The following is a 21,255-nucleotide window of genomic DNA, read 5'->3' as shown; positions in this document are numbered from 1 at the left end:
CATGCATGTGCTTTGGTGTATGTGTTTGTAAGAGTAAATAAGAGAGAGGAGGGTGGATTCATGAAGGCTTTCCTTGTGGTCTGTTCAGGTAGACTCAGACCCCCTGTGCTCACGAGAACCGGCGTCTCCCTTCATAGCCCCCCCATGGTTGCCCCCTTCGTGCAGCGGCTGCTGTTTTGGGGGGAAAATTGTCAGGGTCACTGGCCTCCTCCCTCGAGACTGTCGAAGAAAAAGCTCATTTTTCACGGTGTACAAAGCAGGCATTTGTGATAACACTGCGCTCTTTCTGCTGCTTAAATCTAATGAACACCCGCTGTTTGCCTTACGTTTGGAACTTATGTTAAAGCCAAGACTATAAATATAACTTAATTAACTTGGCAGATATATATAGCATATTTATTTTGTTGATATTTTTAGATGTGTGAAAATGAAACAGAACAAGACTAGGTCAAAACCTAGTATATGGATGGGCCGTTTATGGTTAATGTGTGAAAACTGAAAAGTGCTGTGGAACCACAATAAACAACTTTTAATGGAAAGTAACTAAAGCCAGTTTGAAAAGTTGCTAAATTTTCCAAGATGACATAATATCCCTATTAGCATATTTAAGACATCATTTTGTCAGATTTGCATTCTGGCCAGTTGAAGCCCTTTGCTTCTCTCTGGCTCCCTGCACTCACATTTAAATCATCTGAATTCTAAATAAAGTGCTTCTCATTAAATGTTTTTCTGTGTCCATTGACAACGGATGACAGAAACAATGGAACAACACAAGAACAACCTCAAATCAGTCCATGAAGTACACATGTTAACCAGCAATCCCTTCCAAGCCATTTCCAATCCACTGACTGCTAAGATACTGTTTTTCACAACTGCAGTGTCATCTGACAAAGTCACACATAAGACAATGGCTGTCCTGTATCGTGGGTGATATATATATAATTATGTATGTATGTATGTGTGATGGAAGTTTTCTGAATGTTGGTGAAAGAAGTCCTCAAGAGCAGCTGATGTCTTATGCAGAAGGGTTTAATGTGGGCTTGTTGGCCAAAAGGTGAAACAATATGCAAATGACAACAGATTAACATGAGCAATCCTCATCCCCGAGTCTGAAGATGTCTCCCACAGCATCCCAATTTATCTCCCTCATCTTGTGTCACCGAACCCAACACCACATGCATGAAAGCATGCATACCTAAGCCTTACGTCTTGCCACTGATATGCAAAAGAATTGAGGTCGGTGCCTCTATGTCTGGGCTTCTGAATTAGATATGAAAGTACATGAGCGTAGATACAATGTACTGCTAGCTGGGCCTTTATCTATGATCTGACCCTGGGTATTGCTTGGAGAGAAGAAAGTATCTGTGGAATGAGTTGATGTAAACTGTGAGGATTGTCAAAAATTCTCCCCCCTTTTTGATCATGAGATCAACACAAACCCAACTAACTAAAACCTTGGGACATCCGTTAGGCAGATGACAAAAGCTGTACAATACAATGGATATAACACATTTAACATGAAGGGCTTACTCACCAAGCATTAATTTGAACCCCCTCTCGCGCACAAACAAGTCACCTAAGTAACAGTAGTTGATACAGGCAACACTGGGGAAAAAAATCAAAATAATCTGTGACCATGTTTGACCGTCCTCACAGTTTACATCAACTCATTCCAAAGATACTTTCTTCTCTCCAAGCAGTGCCCAGGGTCAGATTATAGATAAAAGGCCAGCTAACAGTACAATGTATCTACGCTCATGGACTTTCATATCTAATTCAGATGCCCAGATAAATTGGGATGTTGTGTGAGACATCTTCAGACTCGGGGGTGACAATTGCTCATGTTACTCTTTTAGCATTTGAATACTGTTTTACCTTCTGATCATCAAGCCTACACTAAACCCTTCTGCATAAGACATCAGTTGCTGCCTGAGTTCTCCTTTCACCAGCTTCCAGAAAACTACCCTCGCAAATTGGCATCCCAAACAGGATCTCAACACAGCTTACTGTAGTAAGTTGCAGAATTAAAGTTATCCTTTGATTTTGCCTTACTGTATCAGAGCTTGATGAAAACATAAAGAAAACTTCCATCACAGTGAGGCTTACCCCGCTGTTGAGTTCCAGCCAAAAAAACAGTGTTGTTAGAATTTGATACTGGCACAACTAAGTAGTGATTTGAAGAGTGGAGGCGAAGGATTTGTACAAGGCCTTTATTTTTCTTCAGAATAATCAGAGATATCATAGCTGCTAATGTAGCCTAAGGTTTTATTTGGTCTCATAAGTCAAGAGGTTCATTATGACACTCCTGTTGTGACTCGTCTATTCCTGTGAAATCTCCTGTCTCCTCCTAACTATTTTCTCCCTGCAGAACAGCATGATTGTTTGGCAGCTTTGCTGTAGTGTGATGTTAATGTGAAGTGCTAAGCAATGCCTTTGAGGCGAATGACTGTGGCACCCGGATTAAATGTACAAATACGGCAGCAGTCGAACGTGCATCTAGCTTTTTCCATCAGCATTTACTGCCAAAGGATTCATAGCTCTGAATATATCATATACATTATGAGTATGTTAATCTGACTGTTTAATTTCAGGCTTATATTGATATGTCTTGGTTGGTCTTGAGGAAGCAACCAGACACTACATATTCACAACTGTTCATTGATTCTTAGCAAATTACATACAATGAGGATGTAAAGCAAATTGTCAGTAAAGTATTATATATTTATTATGTTGTGTTGTGTGAAAACTTTTGTCTGATGGTTTACAAAGCTGTGAAACATAGATTTTTTTAATGAACACTTAAAAGAAAAATGTAATTTTGCTTTATTTACATCCATTATGATTGTCAGGCTTGAAAAAAATAACAACTTTTAATGAATGTCATTGGTCCACAAGATCATGTGAGAAACCTTTTAAGTCAACATTTGTCCCAGTTGCCCTCAGTGTGAACTTACTCCCCTGTATATTTTTACATGGAGTAATGTTATCGAAATTTGTCTTGATAGTTTGGACATTGCTCAAGGACAAGAGTAAAAACCAGCTGCAGCAGTTTTTGGTTGCATGTGTTGCTGAAACACTCTCAGCTTGGTGGGGTCCAGGTCATACCACCAAGGAATGTTTGCTTTCACCACTATCCATTTGTTGCTTTATTTGTTTGTTTGTAAACAATACAAAATACAAAATTACATATTAAAAGTGGTTGTGATAAAAATTCTCTTCATGCCCTCGGAATGTCTGAAATGTAACTGTAGCTCCCAATCTCCCCACCCTCACAGCCCACCTGCAGTGGAGGAGCTTTTTCCAGCTACAGAGCTCCATCCACAAGTTGACAGGATTGGTTTCTTAAGTTTGTGACATCACAAATCCTGGCTTTCTGTCTTTTCAGAATGTGCTTTTGCTTACTACAGTGTTAAGTTGGAAATACTCAGCCATGGTGTTGCTGCTTATTTAACTCAAAATATGTTATGCCATATAGAAGGCCCAAATGTTGACATAAAAAAAAACCTGATTTCACCAGAGGGGGACTTTATTCCTCTAAAGCAAATGTTACAGTTCATATGATACATATGACACTTAACTACAGATGATCTCTCCCTGAAATCCATCTGATGTTCCTGGTGTCACAAGACAGCTGAAGTCAGTCCAGAAACATTCATATCCTCATTGCGATCTTGCCCAAGCTTTACTTGAGTCTCTGTGACCTGACAGAAGACCTTTAACGCAATACTGGTGAAGTCACACCTGGACTCTGAAAGCCTTCCTTTGTGGCTCTGTTGAGTCACTAAATGTGATCTCTGGTGACCCCGCAAACTTGCACCTGAACCTGGATAAACCTTGACCCAGTTTTGAGCTGGATGGCCTCAGGAGTTTGGAGAACATGTAGGGTTGAATTCTGAATCCTCTGTGTTGGTTTTGGAGCCCTGCCAGCTGCATTTTCTCAGACGTAGACCTCCATAGCCTGCTGCCTGAACACTTAGCGGCTGCCTCCATAATGCTGCAGTGTGGCAGTCGGTTGGATAAAGATAAACTCTTGGTGAAGGATTTCTGACACCAACTGCCATTTGCCAGTGCACTCTGAATTCTGATTCCCCCTGGTCTCTGCATAAGAGCCCTGTCAAACACAGTTGGACCTAAAGAAAAGTCTGTTTTTAGAGATTGTGTTACTGTCCCCTTTTACTCCGTCACCCCCCTCTGTTTCAAGTTTGTTTTTACTGCTGGCACAAACCCATTCATTTAGGCTGTAGGTTTGAGTGGAACACTGCCAAAAAGTCTGACTCCCTCAACTATCATGAAATTGTAAAAATTAATTGCCTTCCCTAGAGAAAATATGCTTAAAAGCCCATCCCAGTGCAGAATGTTTGATGAAAGTATTCCATTAAAGCCTTTCAACATTTGGCATTAGACAACTCATGTTACCTGACTTAAAAGTCAAACATTAAGCACACTTTTCAGTTCTTCTCTGCATGTCAAGAGTGTCTAATCAAATATTAAGCCTTAAACTGACAGAGCATGTGTGTGTGTGCAGGTTTTATACAGCATTGTCCTTGCCACGGGTATTTGTGTGCAAGGCCAGACACATGCTTGTAAGTACACAGCATGTATTATTAGTTTGGCAGTATTTACACAGATCACTTTTATCCCTGTGTGCCATCACAGCAGCTGTCCCTGTAACCAAAACGCACACTCCATGGTTACACATGCACTGCTGCTCCCCATCCTCACTTCAGTTCTCCTTGTTTGTTATCCCACATTGTGTAATTATGGTCAGCGATGATACATAAACAGCTTTCACAATCAGCTGGGGCTCTTTCACAGAGTCAGCACTCAGGGGGTAACGCGAGGGGAAGGGGGGAGCGGGTATGTTGTTGAAGTAGGATAGTAAGTTTTTTGGGCAGCTTGGGGGCGATGGACATCCGCTCCAGCTGTGTTTAGGAATCTGACAGATAGTGCACTCCATTAATTCCCTTTATTAAGCCTCTGGGCCCAGGCCAAGCCAGGGAAAACGATTGCAGCTGTAACCCTTCACATGCTGGCTGGACCGCGCACTCGTGGCCAGATGTCGCCCTGGGTGAGTCAGAGATAGAGCAAGAGAGAGGACTGATGATATGGACTTGTTGCTCGATATGCCTGGAAATCCTGTGTAAATAAACAATAATGGATAAACAGAACTGGTATTATATAGTAGAAGAAGAGAAATGTTCCTAGAGATTTACAAAACCCCAGCTGAAAGACTAGATAAACTGGTGTTATCGGATCTCCAAATGTTGTGACATTCAGCCATTGAGAGAATATTGTAATTATAATTTGGTAAGTGAAATGGATTGGATTTTGATCTACCACATGAGCAAGGCAGCGACTTTTGGCCAAACACCAAAGCCTTCACAAGGGCCTTGAAAATGATTCTCTTGTTGCTTGTTGGCAGATGATTCAAAGCAAGATTATCCCTTGATGTTGTTTGAAATATTTATCAAAAGAGACAATGCAAGGAGTGGCACAAATCATAAATATCAAGAAATATAAAAAGCTAATTCAAAGCACATTTTAAGAGGCTGAACCGTCACTGGCTTTGGAAACATAAGCAGGGCTCAAGGAACAGATACTTGGGATAGAAAAAAATAAAAGGAGCCATAGCAACCATATGGAAGCATAAAACATACAATGACAAAAAGGCTGCTGTTGTATAAATTGCAATCTGAACATTATTGCAAAATGGCAATATATTACCTCAAAGAGTTAGGCTCAATTGAGATTGGGCTCAGCTCATTTTACAGGAACATAAAGGCTGCTCAAGAGGGATTGTAAATAGTTAAGGTGTTCAGCATGCACACTATTGGGCCCCCAGTAAGGCCTGTAAGCCCCCGAGTTAGGGCTGATGGAGGACTGGGATTACACGCTGGAATCTCTCGTGCCTTTAGTTTTTACAGTCACCCCTCGATGGGTGTGTTGTGAACAACAATTAGTTTAAGCTCACTTGGAGATGAAAGTGATGATATTTAATGATGCAAGCAGGGCAAGGGAATAGATGGCATTGTTGGAGAGTTTAGTGTAGGTGGGGGTCTCTGCAGCCAACCGTTACAGCGTCCTCTCGGGAGCTTCCTGCACGAAGCATGGCTAATCCAGAGCAGCCCCTGGCCTCCTGCTTTACAGCTGACTGGGGAGAAACCAAAAAAAAAGCGCCCTCTCTGTAGTGTGTGGAGCAGGGGCGAGGCACTGGCAAGTAGCCCACACACTGCAGCTACAGTATGTATGAAAAGCACAAACAACCCTCCTCATCGGGGCAGAGCGGGGACCTTTAGGAGTTTCCAGTAGTACCTGGTCACTGAGTGCACAGCATGCTAGGACAGGCAGGACTGAACTACACATGCTGCATCTGGGAAACACTAAAGAAAATGTGTATCAAAATGTGTTTATCCTTTAATTGTTAATTAATCAATAGCTTATTTGCTATTGAAATGTGCCTTAAAAGGTGTCCACCAGAGATTTGATGTTCTTTACATCGTTAAGAAACAGTGTATTGTCAGGGATTATTAAAGTCTAAAATTCAATAATCTATCTCGGATCTATCTATTATATATATGTATATTTAGGCCCTAAAATATCTTAAAGAATGTGAAAATATTATTTATTAGTAACTTTAATACATCTAACCAACTCGTAATTATGTTAAAGTTCATTTAATATGGGTTTTTCAAGAGAAAGAGATTTTAAATTGAGAGAAATGTTGATGATGATGATGATGATGATGATGATGATGGCATGCAAAGTTGACTCTGCAAGTTTAGGTTCTTTCTGTATTAGCACTTTGAATCTACCTCAGCGTATGGAAGGTACTCTATAAATAAATTCACCTTCTCTGACCTTGTGTTATAAAACTTCAAACAAGACCAACTTGGAACTGATAACAGATCATCTACAAACACTCGGGTCAGAATTAATCTCAGAACAGTTGGCTTTAATGTGGGACAGACGATGGATACCGACTGTATCTGTCTGAACTTTGAAAGATAATGTGGTGTTTGAGGTTTATTTTTCTACTTGTCTACTTCACCGTATCTTAAATTAAGGATTCTATTTGGAATCTGATATTCCTTTATATCTCTTGTGCTTAACATAGGTCTTAAAAAGTCGGAAATTTAACTTGGTAAAACCCTGTGTGTGTGTGTGTGTGTGTCTGCACGCATGTGTGGGTGAGTGTCTCCTTGAAGCCTGGCAAACATGTTACATGCTTTACTTTCCTCATGAACAATTTGCAAAGCCATTTAAGCGTCAAATTTAAAATGTTAAATCCTGCATTGTTTATATCCTTGTAAACTAGCTACATTGCTGTTGAATACACATGCCTCTGTTGATGGCACAGCAGTCGCTCACAGTAGTACATAGACTGTATATTGCTCATATATGAGTATGTACATCCTTGTGCATGTGCAACATTGATTCAAAACAGGAGCCTACCGATAAAAATGTTACTTGTTAGTGCTACTAGTGGTCAAAACCCAAAATGACGCCTTTAAAGCACAACGTCAACTAAAACAAAGCCCTTTATATGAATCCAGACCTGCATTATTATCTAGTCAAAGAATTATTTTGAACAACTTCATCATAAATGTTTGTATCATGCTCACCTTGTGCATTTTCACAGATGGGCAATGGATGGGGGATCAGTTTGCATCATTGCCCCCCACATGGATCTTATCGATGGCTAATATGTGCATGCTAATAATTTAGCACTTTGCGTTTATGAGTGTCTTCATGTGTTAATGTTTCTTTGACATATTCTTACGCAACGCAGTGTGGTCTCTGTTGTACTTAAGTTTATTTCCCCCTTAAGCTGTAACAACATTAAAGCCCCTCCTTAACCCCCCAAAGTTATATTGTGCTCACTTACTGGACTAAACCGTGTGTTAAGGCCATTTATTCAAGGTGTATTTATACAGTGCATGCTTGTTAGTAAGTCAGTGTTATTGTCGTTGTTGTGCCAAAATATTTGAAAAGATGCATAATCACTAATGCTCCACACACAGCTGTTTCCAGGATTCCCTTTAAACACAGCTGCTGCAGTTCTGTGTGTTTCAAACACTCCGCCCATGTTGTTCCTCTCTTCTCAGTCTCTAAAGCTGTCACCTCAACAACGGGCAGTAAAAGAAGCTTTTGTGCTCCCCAGGTCCAAAACGCACAGAGCCAAGTGCATGATGGCCGTTAGTGCAGTTTATAGTATAAATTTCTGAAAGGGGCATTTGGAAATGTGTTAATAATGGTGGCAAAGTGGCCGGGTCCAGTGTGGAACAGTGAGACTATTGTCTTGGCTCTCTTGGAGCCTGCTGGAGAGATTAAGCACCCAGAGAAGAGATGAGGTACAGAGGAGAGGAGGAAGGGAGTGGGTCTCAGGGTTGATTTGAAGTGCTTGGATGGTGGTTTGGAGTGTGTTGCAGTGGAGGGGGCTCTCTTCCTCTCTTTTTTAAATGAGAAGTCGGCAAGGGCAGTTGGAGGCACGCAGTGTGTTGTAGTGCTCTGGGGCCATGTGGTTTGTATTAGTGAGGACAGGGTGTCTGGCACCAGCACAGAGAGTGGGTGGTGCACAGGGAGTTTAGGTTGTGTGAGGTTGAGAGGTTACAGGACATTTGGATTCAGATATGGGAGAGGACATGAGAGTCCACAATGAACGAAGCCGGTACATTTATATATCTTTGTTTTTAGCTGCATTTAGCAGAAAAATTGCACACACACATGCAATAAGACTAATGTGCAAACATGCTGTACTCGGACACTCTGTTGATTTTATTAATATCACAACACCTCGCTCCATTTTAAGGCCCAGCTACTGTTTGTCCAGCCCTCATGTTTGAAGAAACTGTAGGTCTCCAAAATGTGTCTTGTCAATCAAAATTGTAAGGACTTTGGTCTTCATGGAGGAAATGCAAATATTTGATTTTCGCTATTGATATTATTGAATGATGATGATGGTAATTACTATTATTGTAGGAAGCACTCAAACAGTTTACTTAAAGGTACAGTGTGTACAATTTTATGATATCTAGTGTTGAAATTTCATGTTGCAGCTGAACACCCCTCACCTCACCCTCTCCTTCCAAGCATGAAAAAGAACCTGTGGTAGCTTCAGTTGTCATAAAAACTCAAAAGGTGTTTAGTTTGTTCAGTCTGGACTAATGTGAAAAACATGGCAGCCTCCGTAGAGAGGGTCCCCTCAATTCATACAATTTAGATGAAACGAACTGGTGAAAACATCATGAGGATTATTCTACACTAAATTTCTGCCAATAGTTCCCTTTCATCTATATGTTACACACTGGATGTTTAAGTAAATGAACAAACAAAAATATGTTCCACATTAACTTTTCTGCTAAAGTAAGTAAGCACTTAAAGTATTTAAAGTAAAAGTACTTGCTGAGTGTGGCCTATCCCTGAAAATAATCATTATGCCTGAGTTTTCGGCTGTGATTCTTCACCAGAGATACTGCTGCTGCAGGAGGCGGGGTCTAATATAACCGGCCCGCTCTGATTGGATCCTCCTCTTTTGTCATAAATTACTTTTGAAAATATTAAACGATATAAACATGTAACAAAGCATTCTATAAATGGTGGAGTAGAAATTACAGATATTTGCTGATATACGTAGTAGAGTAAAAGTGAAAAGAAAACGAAAATAAATCTACTACAGTTCTGTTTAGTAAGATACACTGAGCCAAGCTGACACGCATTTACTTAATTTTTTCTTTTGCTTTTTTTTCTTATGTGAAAGCAGATTTATCTCATCGAATATTTATCATTAACACATTCAGATAAAACCGATGAGATGGACTAGTACAACTGGTAGATGTAGATGTACAAGTTAAATTCACCCATGTTATGTAATGCATCCAGAACATTCAGTGTGCAATAAAACCTTGTGAATGGTGGGATTTAATATTAACACTTCCCTGAAATAGAATATAATAATCTCTGTACACAAGGGATTTAAAGCTGTTACATTAGACTGTCAAAAGGATCTTTTAAACTGCTTATTTAACTTGCTTGCATACCATCTATTGTAATGTGCAAAATACTTTCACATTGTCCTGCTGGCTAATGCTAATTTGTTCCCTTTCCATCCAGCTCGATCAGATGTGGATGCTGCAGGACTCGGACCAGGAGAGTTCATCAGCAAGATCCCTGCAACTGCAGAACAAGGAGAGAGTTTACAGTCAAAAACTGCAGCTCTACCAGGAGGCCCAGCAGAGACAAGCCCAACTTGTTCAGAAGCTGCAGACCAAGGTCACAACAACAAATGAAATTCAGAATGATCAAGATGATAAACATTTCCTTTGGCTCAACTATTTAGACAGTTTTTTGTGTTTGATTCCAGGTTCTTCAGTACAAGAGGAGATGTGGGGAGCTGGAAGAGCAAGTGCTGGAGAAGACTTCAGAGTCTGAGAAGATGAGGTTGTTGGTATGTCTAGTTTGTAGCATCATCTTCAAGCATTGCTTATATTTAAACCCTCAAAACCTCCATTGCAATTGGAAACCACTTGGATGTGACAGATAAACTGATATTCTTGGTAGTAAACTTTCATGCAATAGTTTCCATTTTCAGGTTGTTTTTTATTACAGCATTATCACAATGTCAGCATGTTACAGTGTACCAATACAAATGATTCAAAACAATGTTAAATTACTTAACTCACATTTGTTCCGGGAAAGCCAATGTTTTTTCAGTTTCTTTTCTTTTTTTACTTATTCTAATTCATTTAGATGTGAGGACTGTGAACAATTATATCCCCATATAACAATTTTATTACAATAGATTTGCATCCTTTATGCTCATTAGTTTGAATTGAATTATTTTGCAAGCTTAATTTGAACAAGCACTAAATGAATCATGCATAAATGAAAAGTAAAACATGGACTTTTCATGTTGGGAATAAGATTTTATTTGAATATACTTAATTCATCCAAATATTATTCTTGGCTGAGTGGCTCCCACAGAGAATTTGGCTTCCCAGATTTACACAGAAATGTTGTTGCTTTAATAGGCAACTGCTAACTTGTGGCCACTACGGTACATTGAAGTGCTATCAGGATGTGAGTTGTGGTTTCATGTTCGTGTGTGTGTGTGTGTGTGTGTGTGTGTGTGTGTGTGTGTGTGTGTGTGTGTGTGTGTGTGTGTGTGTGTGTGTGTGTGTGTGTGTGTGTGTGTGTGTGTGTGTGTGTGTGTGCGTGTGTGTGCGTGTGTGTGCAGCTTCAGGCCCACCTGGAGTCAACCCAGCGTCACCAGCGAACAGAGCAGGATCTCAACACTGCAATCCAGAATATGTCTGCACAGTTGGAGGAGGAGCAGAAGAGGTGAGTGATGGGCACCATGCAGAGTAGCCTACCCAGCCAATAAGGAAAGTTGTGCAAGTAATATATGTTTGGAAGTTTTTGAAAAAAGGCTCAAAGTTTGGAATTCCTCTTGTTATAGCTCTGTGTTTGTCCTAACTGACCGAGGCGTTTTGTTTTCGGGTTTTTGTCTGTACAACCACCATCCCATTCTCATGAACATGATGTCTCATGGAACGCCTCATTTCATTACATTTGGCACAAACGTCCACTTGGAATCAAGGATGAACTGATTAGATTTTGTTGGTCAAAGATCACTGTGACCTCATAAAACATGTTTTGGGCCATAACTCAATAATTGATGTGCTAATTATGACCAAGTTTCACCCAAATGTCTGAAAGGATTAAATGATGAAGTTGTGTATCCAAAAGGTTAAAGGTCAAGTTCACTGTGACAACGTTCTGCAAAAACCCCTAATTTTAATAAATTCCCCCAAAGTCTTCACCACATATCTTGACAGACAAGGATGTAAAATGCATTTTGCCTGGGTTCTAAGGCTTACAACTGTGAGGTGGTAATTGTTTTTGAGACAGAAATGGAGCTGAAGCATTTCTGACAATATTTTTGCAGCAGAGATGTTCTCAGTAGTTGCTTGATCTCTTCTGCTGTTTTTTCCTGCCTCTGCTACAGGGAGAAAACCGAACCTGCCCTTGGCAGATAATCTCACTGTCCAATTTGTCAGTGAAAATTAGCAGGGCTATGTTGGCTTCCCTCTCCAAAGCATTTTAATGATGCTTCACATTAACTATGGACCTAGCTCTGCAGCTGAGGCCAGGGTTTAACGCTCTATAATTTATGCAGTTATGAAATTTTATTTGAAATACCCATAGTGGAACATTTTCCAGGATCTGATCATTTTTACTGCAGCTTTAGCACTTTGTAATAAAAGTGTAATGTAGAGATAATTCTACAACCATTACATATATATTTTTGCCAATTATTGGACGTATTGAATCCCTCTATCCCTACGCCCCAGCTCCCTTTCAACATTAGGCAGTACCATACATGCAAACATGGGTTTGGCTTAATCTCAGAGGGATAAGATAACTCAGTAATATAGCGTGCTTTACTGTAACAGCGTGTGTGTTCAGTCAGTGTGAGAATGATGTAAACATTTTTGTAAATGACTCTACTAGATCTGGTTGAAATTAAAACTAAGTTGACACAGATGCTATAAAACTGTCACGCATGTTCACCCTGTAACTTGGGTTGGCGAGGGTGGGTCTACAGGCTTCAGATGTAAGAGTGATATGCCGGCTATATGAGCTATAAAGTTTGGTTGCTGTGGTTGGGTTATAAGGAGGCTGTCGTGACAGGAAAAAAGTGCCAAATGGTCTCAGTGTCATAAGTCTTGCTCCTTTCAGGTGTGCCAGCCTCAGCCAAGTGAACTCTATGCTGCGGGAGCAACTGGAGCACGCAGGCGCTTCCAACCAGGGGCTGACACAGAGCTTGTTGAAGGCCCGCGAAGATGCTGAGTTGCGCGATACTCGTCTGCGGAGAGAGCAAGAGGTGAGAAAAACCACAAAAATGAAGTGCTTGTGTCAGAAAAGCAACAGGGGAAGCTCAAGTTTATCCCTTTCTGCACAGAGATTGTGCAATTAAACTCCAGTTGAGTTCACATGGGGTAGGAATTTCATTCATAGCCAGTTTTGTCAATTCATTCTCATTCCCTGTTCACTTCATCGCTATGATTTTTGAGTTGTTGTTTCCTGTGAAAACATTCCAACTGCTGAGGGGGAGGAAAGTTTTGTGTAAACAATCTGGTGTTTGTGCTGTAAATGGGCTACATCTGTCGATTCAGGGAAATCCAATTATTTGTGTGTGTGCCAGTATGAATCCTGGAGTTCCAGTATTGCATCTGTTTGGTATCACAATAAAATGAGAGGTGCCATCATTTGCTGTACGCAACCATTACCACCCACCCTCCAGTCTCCAGCTCCCCTGTTGTCTGCTCCTCTCTGCAGACATGTGCCTCCCGCTTGAGTCGTGAACAGGCTCGTGTCAGAGCGCTGTGGCGCCAGGCCTCCTCCCTGCAGAGCACTTTCACCCAGCTCAGGACTTTCACTGACAGGTGAGCATGGCGTGCTGCCAGAAACCCCACCAGCAACCCAGCATTCCACAAGAACCCCCACCTCTTTTGTGTCTCACACTCACAACTGCACCCACAGTGCATTTCTCTCAGGCAAGGATCAAAGTGGAACAGGTCAATGGGGTCGCCAGCCTCCCCTGCTCATTGTTTCATCACTGGGGAAAAGATGTCTTAAGGTGTTTCTGCTCACTGTTGAAATCATCCATCAGGACAAAGCTGGAGCCCTATGGGACATGGCCTCTATCATATTGAACCTCTGTGAGCAGTGCTGAAGAGTAATTTGCTTTAATAATGATTGCTCGGCTTATAGACAGCTGTGATCACGTCACATCATGAACTGTAATTCAAACTGAAGACACTTCAAAGTGAGTCTTGATGCCGGAGCTTAATCACTACAGATATTCATCATTTTGACTGTATGAATGAAAACAGCATGTTGTGTTTCCTCACTCTTTCAAACCTATGATACATTCTGTAAACCTAAATGCACATGACTCCATTCAACAGGGCTCTGTCTGATATGCGCGGGGAGTGTGCCACTGCCAGCCAGCAGTTGCATGTTGCCTGCATGAACCTAGAGGCCAAAGTAGCACAGGAGAACACCTCTGGTGGTGTTGAATTGTCAGCACTGGAGAAGCAGCTGAAGGACAAGCTGAAAGAGGCCATGCAGCTCCAGGGACGATGGGATGCAGAGAAAGTTGATCTTAACTCCAGGTAAAGTCATCTCCTCATCTGTCTTTCTGCCTGGGCCTGGTTGTCACAAGGCTAACTTCAGGTTTCTCTGAAAGCGGCTACTATTTTTATTACTTGAACCTGCATTTAGTATAAGGACAATTACATGTATTTCAGTAGTGACTGAAAAAATATACAAACTCTCAGCTTAACCCGATAAATTAAAAACCCTATGTTCCACTGATATGCAAAATCTTTTAAATCAAATATTGCTAGATAACTCTGAGTAAGGATGTTTAACACATGGGCTAAAACTATAGAATCAAGGTATAAAAAAATCTCTGACAGCAGACACTGTGGGAACCCTAATTCAAGGTTTCACCTCATCATAAACATTGGACTGGTAGCACAAATCCAACATTCATATTTTCCCACAGTCTCCAGGCTGGTCTAACTGACCAGGAATGTCAAAAAGAAAAATAATAGACTTAAAGAAAATGTGTGAGGTCATGTATAGGGCAACTATTTCATCAGTTCTTCCTATGGCTACAGAGAAAGTCCAATTTATTTCCCGAGCTGCAATGTCACACATATATTATTGTAAAGTCTTTATCATAAAAAATCATCCACATCAAACCATTTTCTGTGACCTCTGCTCGTGTGCTGATAAAGAAGATTCAAGTCTTTTGTACCATCCCCTATACACTCCAGTCAAGAGACTGCAGGAATGTCAGTGTCCTTGTGTTCTGGATCTGAGCTGCTTTTTGATCTTATCAAAAGTCCTAGTTAATCCCATGGTTCTACTCAGACAACATGATAGTGTTGATGGCTGGTGGAGAGGAGGAAGTCATGTCAGTGTCTCAGGGAACTGTGTGTCTGATTTCGCTCTCTGTCTACATCTTTGGTATTTCTAGAATCCTGGAGCTGTCCGACATGGTGAAGCACCTCAGGAGCCAGAACAGCGAGAAGGATGCCAGCCTCACGACCATGCAGATCAGTCTGGACAGGATGGTGGGACCCCGGGACTCAGTGGTGGGAGGTGGCAGATAGGCGGGTGGTTAGAAGGGGCTAAATTGGCTGTAGTCTGGACCTTAGGTTTGATAAACTCCACAACTTCCTTGTCTAGAGGGCTGAGTCTGGCGAATGTCAGGCTTGCTCTGCGTTTGCTGATAATCTAACCTCAGTTGTTTCCTACTCAGGAGACGAGAAGAACGGAGGATAAAGCAGAGATGGAGGCCCTCCGCACTGAGATCCAAGACCTCCAAAAGTTATTATGTCATGTTCACCAGGTCAGAGGAAAAACAAAGCATTAAGCTAAGCTGTGCAGATTGATATCATATAAGAACATAAATCCTTTTCTCTATTTTTTGTCACTAATGTCCAGTTGGTTGGCGGAGAAGGAGATGGTGGCTCTGAAAGTGTGTCCTCACCTCTCCATGGCCGCTCTCCTCTGAGAAACACCACACTGATGGCCGTGCAGACTTCTCTCTCCAAGCAACAGAAACAGACACAGGTACGACAGCAGAGGCTTGTCCTCCCTACTTCAAAGCTATCCTGAAAACCTTGTAAAAACATTGCTGGATGCTCTCACATACAAACAGGACCTGCATGGGTGTCTGGATGCTGCCCTGGAGCAAGTGGACACTCTGCGTCATCACCTGCAGGAGAGGGAGATCGAGAGGAGAGAGCTGGACCAGAAGATCCAGCAAGTGGAGAGAGAAATTCAGGAGGCTAAAAAGGCCTCAGAGGAAAGCCTCAGAGAGAGCAACAGATATTGCCGCTCCCTGGAGCTCATCTCAAGGTACGAACTGATCATGGAGTAATTGTCCATTTCATAGATTGTGTCAAAGAAGTTATTACTTTTAAAGCACTGTCGCCTCACTGCAAGAAAGTTCCTGGTTCCGTCTGGTAAGGGTCTTTCTGTGTGAGTTTGCATGTTCTCCCTGGGTCTGCGAGGGTTTTCTTTGGGTACATTGAGGTTAGGTCAACTGGAGACTCTAAATTGACTGTAGTTGTGAATGTGCGTGTGAACGTTTCTATGCATTGGTCCTGTGATTTTCTAGAGATCTGTCCAGGGTGTACCAAGCCTCTCACCCAATGTTAACTGGGATTGGCTCCAGCTCCCACATGACCCTCAAAGGATAAGTGGTATAGATTATGGATGGATTGATATTCTGTTTCATATTTTATAGACTTTGATTTGTTATTCGTGAAAATGCCATTAAATGTTGTCTTTGGAAAAAAATATAGTTTGGATTTATGTTTAATTAAACATTGTTATCCAAGAACAATATGTATACAACACTTTAGAAGAGATGTTTGTTATGTTGTTGAGTGTTTTGTTGATGTTGGTTTTCAGAAAAATCAAGTGTGATGATAATGCTGATCATTGTGCAACACTTGCCCTCGACATACTCTCTCCCCCTGTCTTTTCCTCTGCCTCACTCTACCTCTCAGTGAGAAGGCCAGTCTGGAGAAGCTGCTCGCAGGGCTCCAGCAGGAGGTGGACTCCCAGCGTGCTGAGCTGGAGGCACTTCGGGGAATGTCACTGGAGCTCCAGAGACAGCGGGACTCCCTGAGGCAGCAGAGGGAGGATCTGGAGATGCAGCTGACACGCCAGAGCACAGAGGCCCAGAGAGGGTACAGTGTGAGCACGGAGGAATGACCGTTACACAACCGCATATCCCGTCACCCGTGATTGTTTTCAAGCTCCGTTTATTTAGAGTTCAGATCAGTAACACATGTCATTACCCCGATGACATTTGGATGAAAATGTAAATGATTTACATTGCATTACTGCACTCATGCAAGAGGGAATTGTGTTTCCCTTGTTTGCTGGGTTTCTTTTGCTGAAAAAATTTGATTAGTTGAGAATTGGAGCAGGACATGCGATACAACAAAAAAGTAACTCCCCCAGTGTTGTGGCCTTTGGCACCAAATTTCAACATTTTTCAAAGTGGAGATGGATTACCATCAGGGGATTTTGTTTATACAAATAATCTGTGTGTGTGAGAGACAGAGAAACAGTGTGAGGGTTATGTATGTGATACATTTTGTGTTTCAGCAATAGGAGCCTAGAGGAGCTTGAAGGGAAACATTCTTATCTACGAAGGGAGCTTGTGACTGTGAAGGAGAGTCTGAATCAAATCACGCTGCAGAAGGAGGTGTTGGAAGACGATAAGGCCAGCCTCGCTCTGGCTCTCAGCAAGGTAGGATATTCTGATGTGCACCAGGTAGCCTGATCTGGATTACTGGATTCTTCCTGAGGGCCCTGGTGGGTTATATCTTTCTAATGTCTGTGATGCACTTCACAGATGGAGTCCCAGAGTGCTGCACAGGAGGTAGCCCTCACCAAAGTGCAGAATCAAGAGGCTGCACTAAAAGATTCTCTGTCCAAAATGGCTGCCCTCAGTGAAGGCTTAGCCAAAGACAAAGTGGAACTCAATCGTATCCTGCTACAGGTCAGTAGGCGTGCAGTTGTAATCTTGGTTTAGACTAGAATTAAACAGGACAAAAGCTAAATATTTTTTCCTCTTCAGACAGAAGGTGAGAAGGCCAAGCTCGACGAACGCAGGCGAGAAGCTGAAGCGGAGCGGGCAGTGGCTAGGGAGGAGACAGCACGTGTGCAACAGGAGATAATGAATCTGCTCACTGAGAAACAAGCCCTGGAGAGCTCCCATAGCCACTTGCAGAGTCACTGCCAGAAGCTAGAAGCAGAGCTGAGGCTGCTGCAGAGGGAGAAAGCTCAGGCCCTGGAGCAGCACTCCCAGGTCAGGGACCCCCAACCATTCACACACTCCGTCCTCACGGCTCCCACCACCTGGGAGAGTTGACGTTATTAATAGCTTTCAGCAGGTTCATGGAGCTTGTTGTCACGTTAAAATGTGTTGGAGATATCTGCACATCTGCCATGATTTTTTCTTTCTAATGGGATGTGGAGAGCAGTTTCTGTGTTTTATGAGCAACTTGGGACATAACAAGCGAGGGATCTTCATGAACAAATGTGAACTGGAAAGATAAATAGATAGGCAAATGATTTCCAGTTGGGGTTTAGGGAAAGATCCAATAAATTAACACCTATAGTATTCCCATTCTTCCCTCAGCGGATCCAGATCTCCCTGTTTCATTCCCTAAAGAATGAATAGAATCCTCTCCTGCTTTCTTTCCTTTTCTGAATGTGAAACTGGGTTATCCGTCTGTTGATCTCAGTTCTCTCAGGTAACAAACAAAACAACAAACAATTTGACAAATTCAATCCAAACATTTTTAGATAGCTTATCTGTAAAAACAAATCAGCCATGCATAAAAAAAGCTGTCCTCCATTAAAGAAAATAAACTACAGGAAACATCAGGCTTTTTTGAAATACAGTAGGTCATAGTAAACCTCTCTGCTATTTCAGAACTGACCTCCAGCATTGTTTGATTCAAACCAGAATAATAGCCTGTAGCAGAACAGTGTGACATCTTGGGATCAATTTCAAATAAAAGAGCTTGGCTTAGCAGAAAGATTGGAAGCAGAAAAGCAGAATAAGATCTGCTACCTTCCAACTACAGTAGACTGTATCTCGTTTGTTTAATGCGTGCATCATGTAAAAAATTGTTTGGGGGGGTAAGGCATTGGGAAGTATTTCTTGGCCAGTCAAGTGAAGCGTTGTCGCCACTGAGAGTTTAAGGATGTCACTGGTCAATCTCTCATATAACCACACCTTCTTAAACCTCAATTTTTGTTTCAGTTTCCCTGTGCTTCCTGTCTTTGTGCTTCGGGTCTTTATGTGCTTAAACCACAGAATTTAGCTCCATATTTAGCTCACAGATGCTATAGTGGTATTATATTTTTCATTTTACTCTCAGAATGAAAGCAAATGTTTTTGTAAAATGTCAAACTTGGATTCAAACTGAAACCTCTTTTAAGCTTTTTAGCTATTTTCCAAACTGAGTTGCTAAGGTCACTTACATTTAGATACCTAATTAATGTGCACATGTATAATGTTTTCATTTAGGTGCAGTTTCTACAGTGAATTTACTGTATAGAGTAATAGAGGAATTCACTGTATAGAGGAGGAATCTCATGAGAATCTCACCTCTTCAGACATGAATCTGGGAAACTTTCGTTGCTACACATAGGTCCTGTTTTTTGTCATAATTATTGTGACAAAGTGACAAATCATTTTTGTTTATCTTTGGGCGGCACATTTGTTATGGCCCTGCAGTTCCTGCACACTGTCATAAATCACTTTAAGTTTGTAATGAGGGGTATTTAATGTTCAGTATTAATGCACCAAATCATTCTCTGGCTCAATAATGTACATGTTCTCAAGTACTGTATCTGTTACTGTCGAAGGCTACTCCTGCTCCGACACAGATTATTTTCTTATGCTCTGTTATGAAGTATTATTGCTACTACAGTATTTCAATCTCACATAATGGTGTAGTATTTACTGCTTATTACTGGCTGTTCAAAGGCAAAAGGATAAATGAATTGCCTGATGGAATTTTATGTATTTGTGTGTGTTGGTCTCCAGGTCAACAGGCAGATGCAGACTGTGTCAGAGGAGCTGTGTGCGTGCAGGAAGGAGCTGGAGACACAGACCACAGCCCTAAAGAGAGCTACCCATGACAGGGAGGAGCTGGCCAAGGATAAGGCTGCTCTGGATGTCAAGCTAAACTCCGCTGACCGAAAGGCCTGTGGTCTCACGCAGGAGCTGGTTGCACTTAGGTCTGAGTGTATTTGTGTATTTATTTGTGTGGTCTTTAGTCTTAAATCTTCAGGACAAATTTCAGATTTCCCAGTTTGTTTTCTGCAGGGCTGGGTTAAGGCATGTATCAGTTGGGGTTATGGTTAGCGTGAGAGTGTATGGAATGAATGTAAATCAGCCCAGTGTCCTCAAAAGCATCATAAACAACCAAGTGTGTGTGTTTGTGTAAGTTGGACCAGCTGCCAATGTGTATTTAAGGTCATTTGGACTTTTTAAACAAATTTTACTCTCTCAAGCTCTGTCAGCCTCATGTAACAAGAGTCTTTAAGTAACATGGTTTTATTTGGAAACTATGCTCATGATGGATCATTGGATTTTATAACCTTCTACACCTAGTGGTTCAAAGGTCTTTTTTTCAATGCTCAAACAACTTTACCGCTGTGTTCCAGAGCAGAGAAGGAGTCCCTGGAGACGGCTCTGTTTGAGAGCCAGGAGCTTGCCTCGTCTCTGGAGGCTGAGTACACCAGGATGGAGGGGGAGCGGCACGGTTTGCTCCTGGCTAACGAGGCCTTGACGCGTGAGTAGTCCCCTCCCTCAGAGGTCCCACTGTCCTCCATGCCAAGCCCCCTGGCCATGAAGCCTTTCCAACAGCCCACCAGAGATCCATATTTCAGCTGTGAGCTCTGCAACAGCTGTGAGCTCTGATCCTGGTGCTGCAGGATCACTGGAGCTGCTTTCTCAGCTGACAAGGGTCCCACCGCTCCACACAAACACATGGATCATATAAGCAGTGTTAAGCTAATGTATTCCACATAAAGACATGCATTAGTATCCCCTATAAATAAAACTCCTAATAAAATCTTGCTGATCCTTTATCATCTTTACATCCAACAAGTCTGTGAGATTTTGGCCCTGGGTTTATTCGGCTGTCCAGGTGATGCTGCTCGCATGCGTGTCGATGCTGAACACAATTTGGCACAAGCTGCAAAAGAGTGGAGGAAGTTGGAAGAAAAGCTATCTCAGGTGGAGAGGAATGCCCAGATGACCCTGAGCAATAAAGAACAAATCCACAGAGAGCTGCTTGAGGCTGAACGTCGACAAAAGGTACGGCAAAACTTAAGCAGAGCTCTGACAAAACCAGACCAATTACTAATCAAGTGTATGTGTGCGTGTGTTTGGTGGTTGATAGGAGCATCAGTGTGCAGAGTTGATGCTGCAGCGGGAGCAGGCTGAGGAGCAGCTGCGTAGACAGTGTGAGGAGCTGCGTGTGCACAACCAGCAGGAGCTGCAGCAGGTGCAAGAGGAGCAGGCCAGACTGCAGCAGGACTTCAACCAAAGCCTCCTGCAGGCAGAGAGTGAGAAGCAGCAGGTGTGTGTGGTGACAGGATTCTCCTGTTTTTAAAAAAATTGTTTATGAACCTGAA

General features: G+C 42.0%; 1 protein-coding gene across 4 annotated transcripts in view; it reads left to right on the top strand.

Moving 5' to 3' along the window:
* crocc2 (ciliary rootlet coiled-coil, rootletin family member 2) overlaps positions 1-21,255 on the top strand; it is a 36,571-nt gene that overhangs the window by 3,566 nt on the left and 11,750 nt on the right. For 3 of the 4 annotated variants that reach the window (XM_069522500.1, XM_069522501.1, XM_020080759.2), the window contains exons 4-21: positions 10,111-10,269; positions 10,361-10,444; positions 11,234-11,337; positions 12,739-12,883; positions 13,339-13,445; positions 13,971-14,177; positions 15,050-15,146; positions 15,335-15,424; positions 15,520-15,648; positions 15,737-15,936; positions 16,593-16,775; positions 17,200-17,344; positions 17,450-17,596; positions 17,675-17,905; positions 19,658-19,851; positions 20,281-20,408; positions 20,766-20,935; positions 21,021-21,200. In XM_069522500.1, the coding sequence (XP_069378601.1) occupies positions 10,111-10,269; positions 10,361-10,444; positions 11,234-11,337; positions 12,739-12,883; positions 13,339-13,445; positions 13,971-14,177; positions 15,050-15,146; positions 15,335-15,424; positions 15,520-15,648; positions 15,737-15,936; positions 16,593-16,775; positions 17,200-17,344; positions 17,450-17,596; positions 17,675-17,905; positions 19,658-19,851; positions 20,281-20,408; positions 20,766-20,935; positions 21,021-21,200 (2,700 nt within the window). Of the gene's footprint in view, positions 1-4,892; positions 5,069-10,110; positions 10,270-10,360; positions 10,445-11,233; positions 11,338-12,738; positions 12,884-13,338; positions 13,446-13,970; positions 14,178-15,049; positions 15,147-15,334; positions 15,425-15,519; positions 15,649-15,736; positions 15,937-16,592; positions 16,776-17,199; positions 17,345-17,449; positions 17,597-17,674; positions 17,906-19,657; positions 19,852-20,280; positions 20,409-20,765; positions 20,936-21,020; positions 21,201-21,255 lie in introns of those variants that run through there. The other variant, XM_069522502.1, reaches the window with a different exon arrangement.

The sequence above is a fragment of the Paralichthys olivaceus genome, chromosome 3, assembly GCF_024713975.1.
Source record: "Paralichthys olivaceus isolate ysfri-2021 chromosome 3, ASM2471397v2, whole genome shotgun sequence".
Taxonomy (NCBI): domain Eukaryota; kingdom Metazoa; phylum Chordata; class Actinopteri; order Pleuronectiformes; family Paralichthyidae; genus Paralichthys; species Paralichthys olivaceus.
The sequence above is the reverse complement of the archived record's forward strand: the minus strand, read 5'-3'. Positions and strand labels throughout refer to the sequence as shown.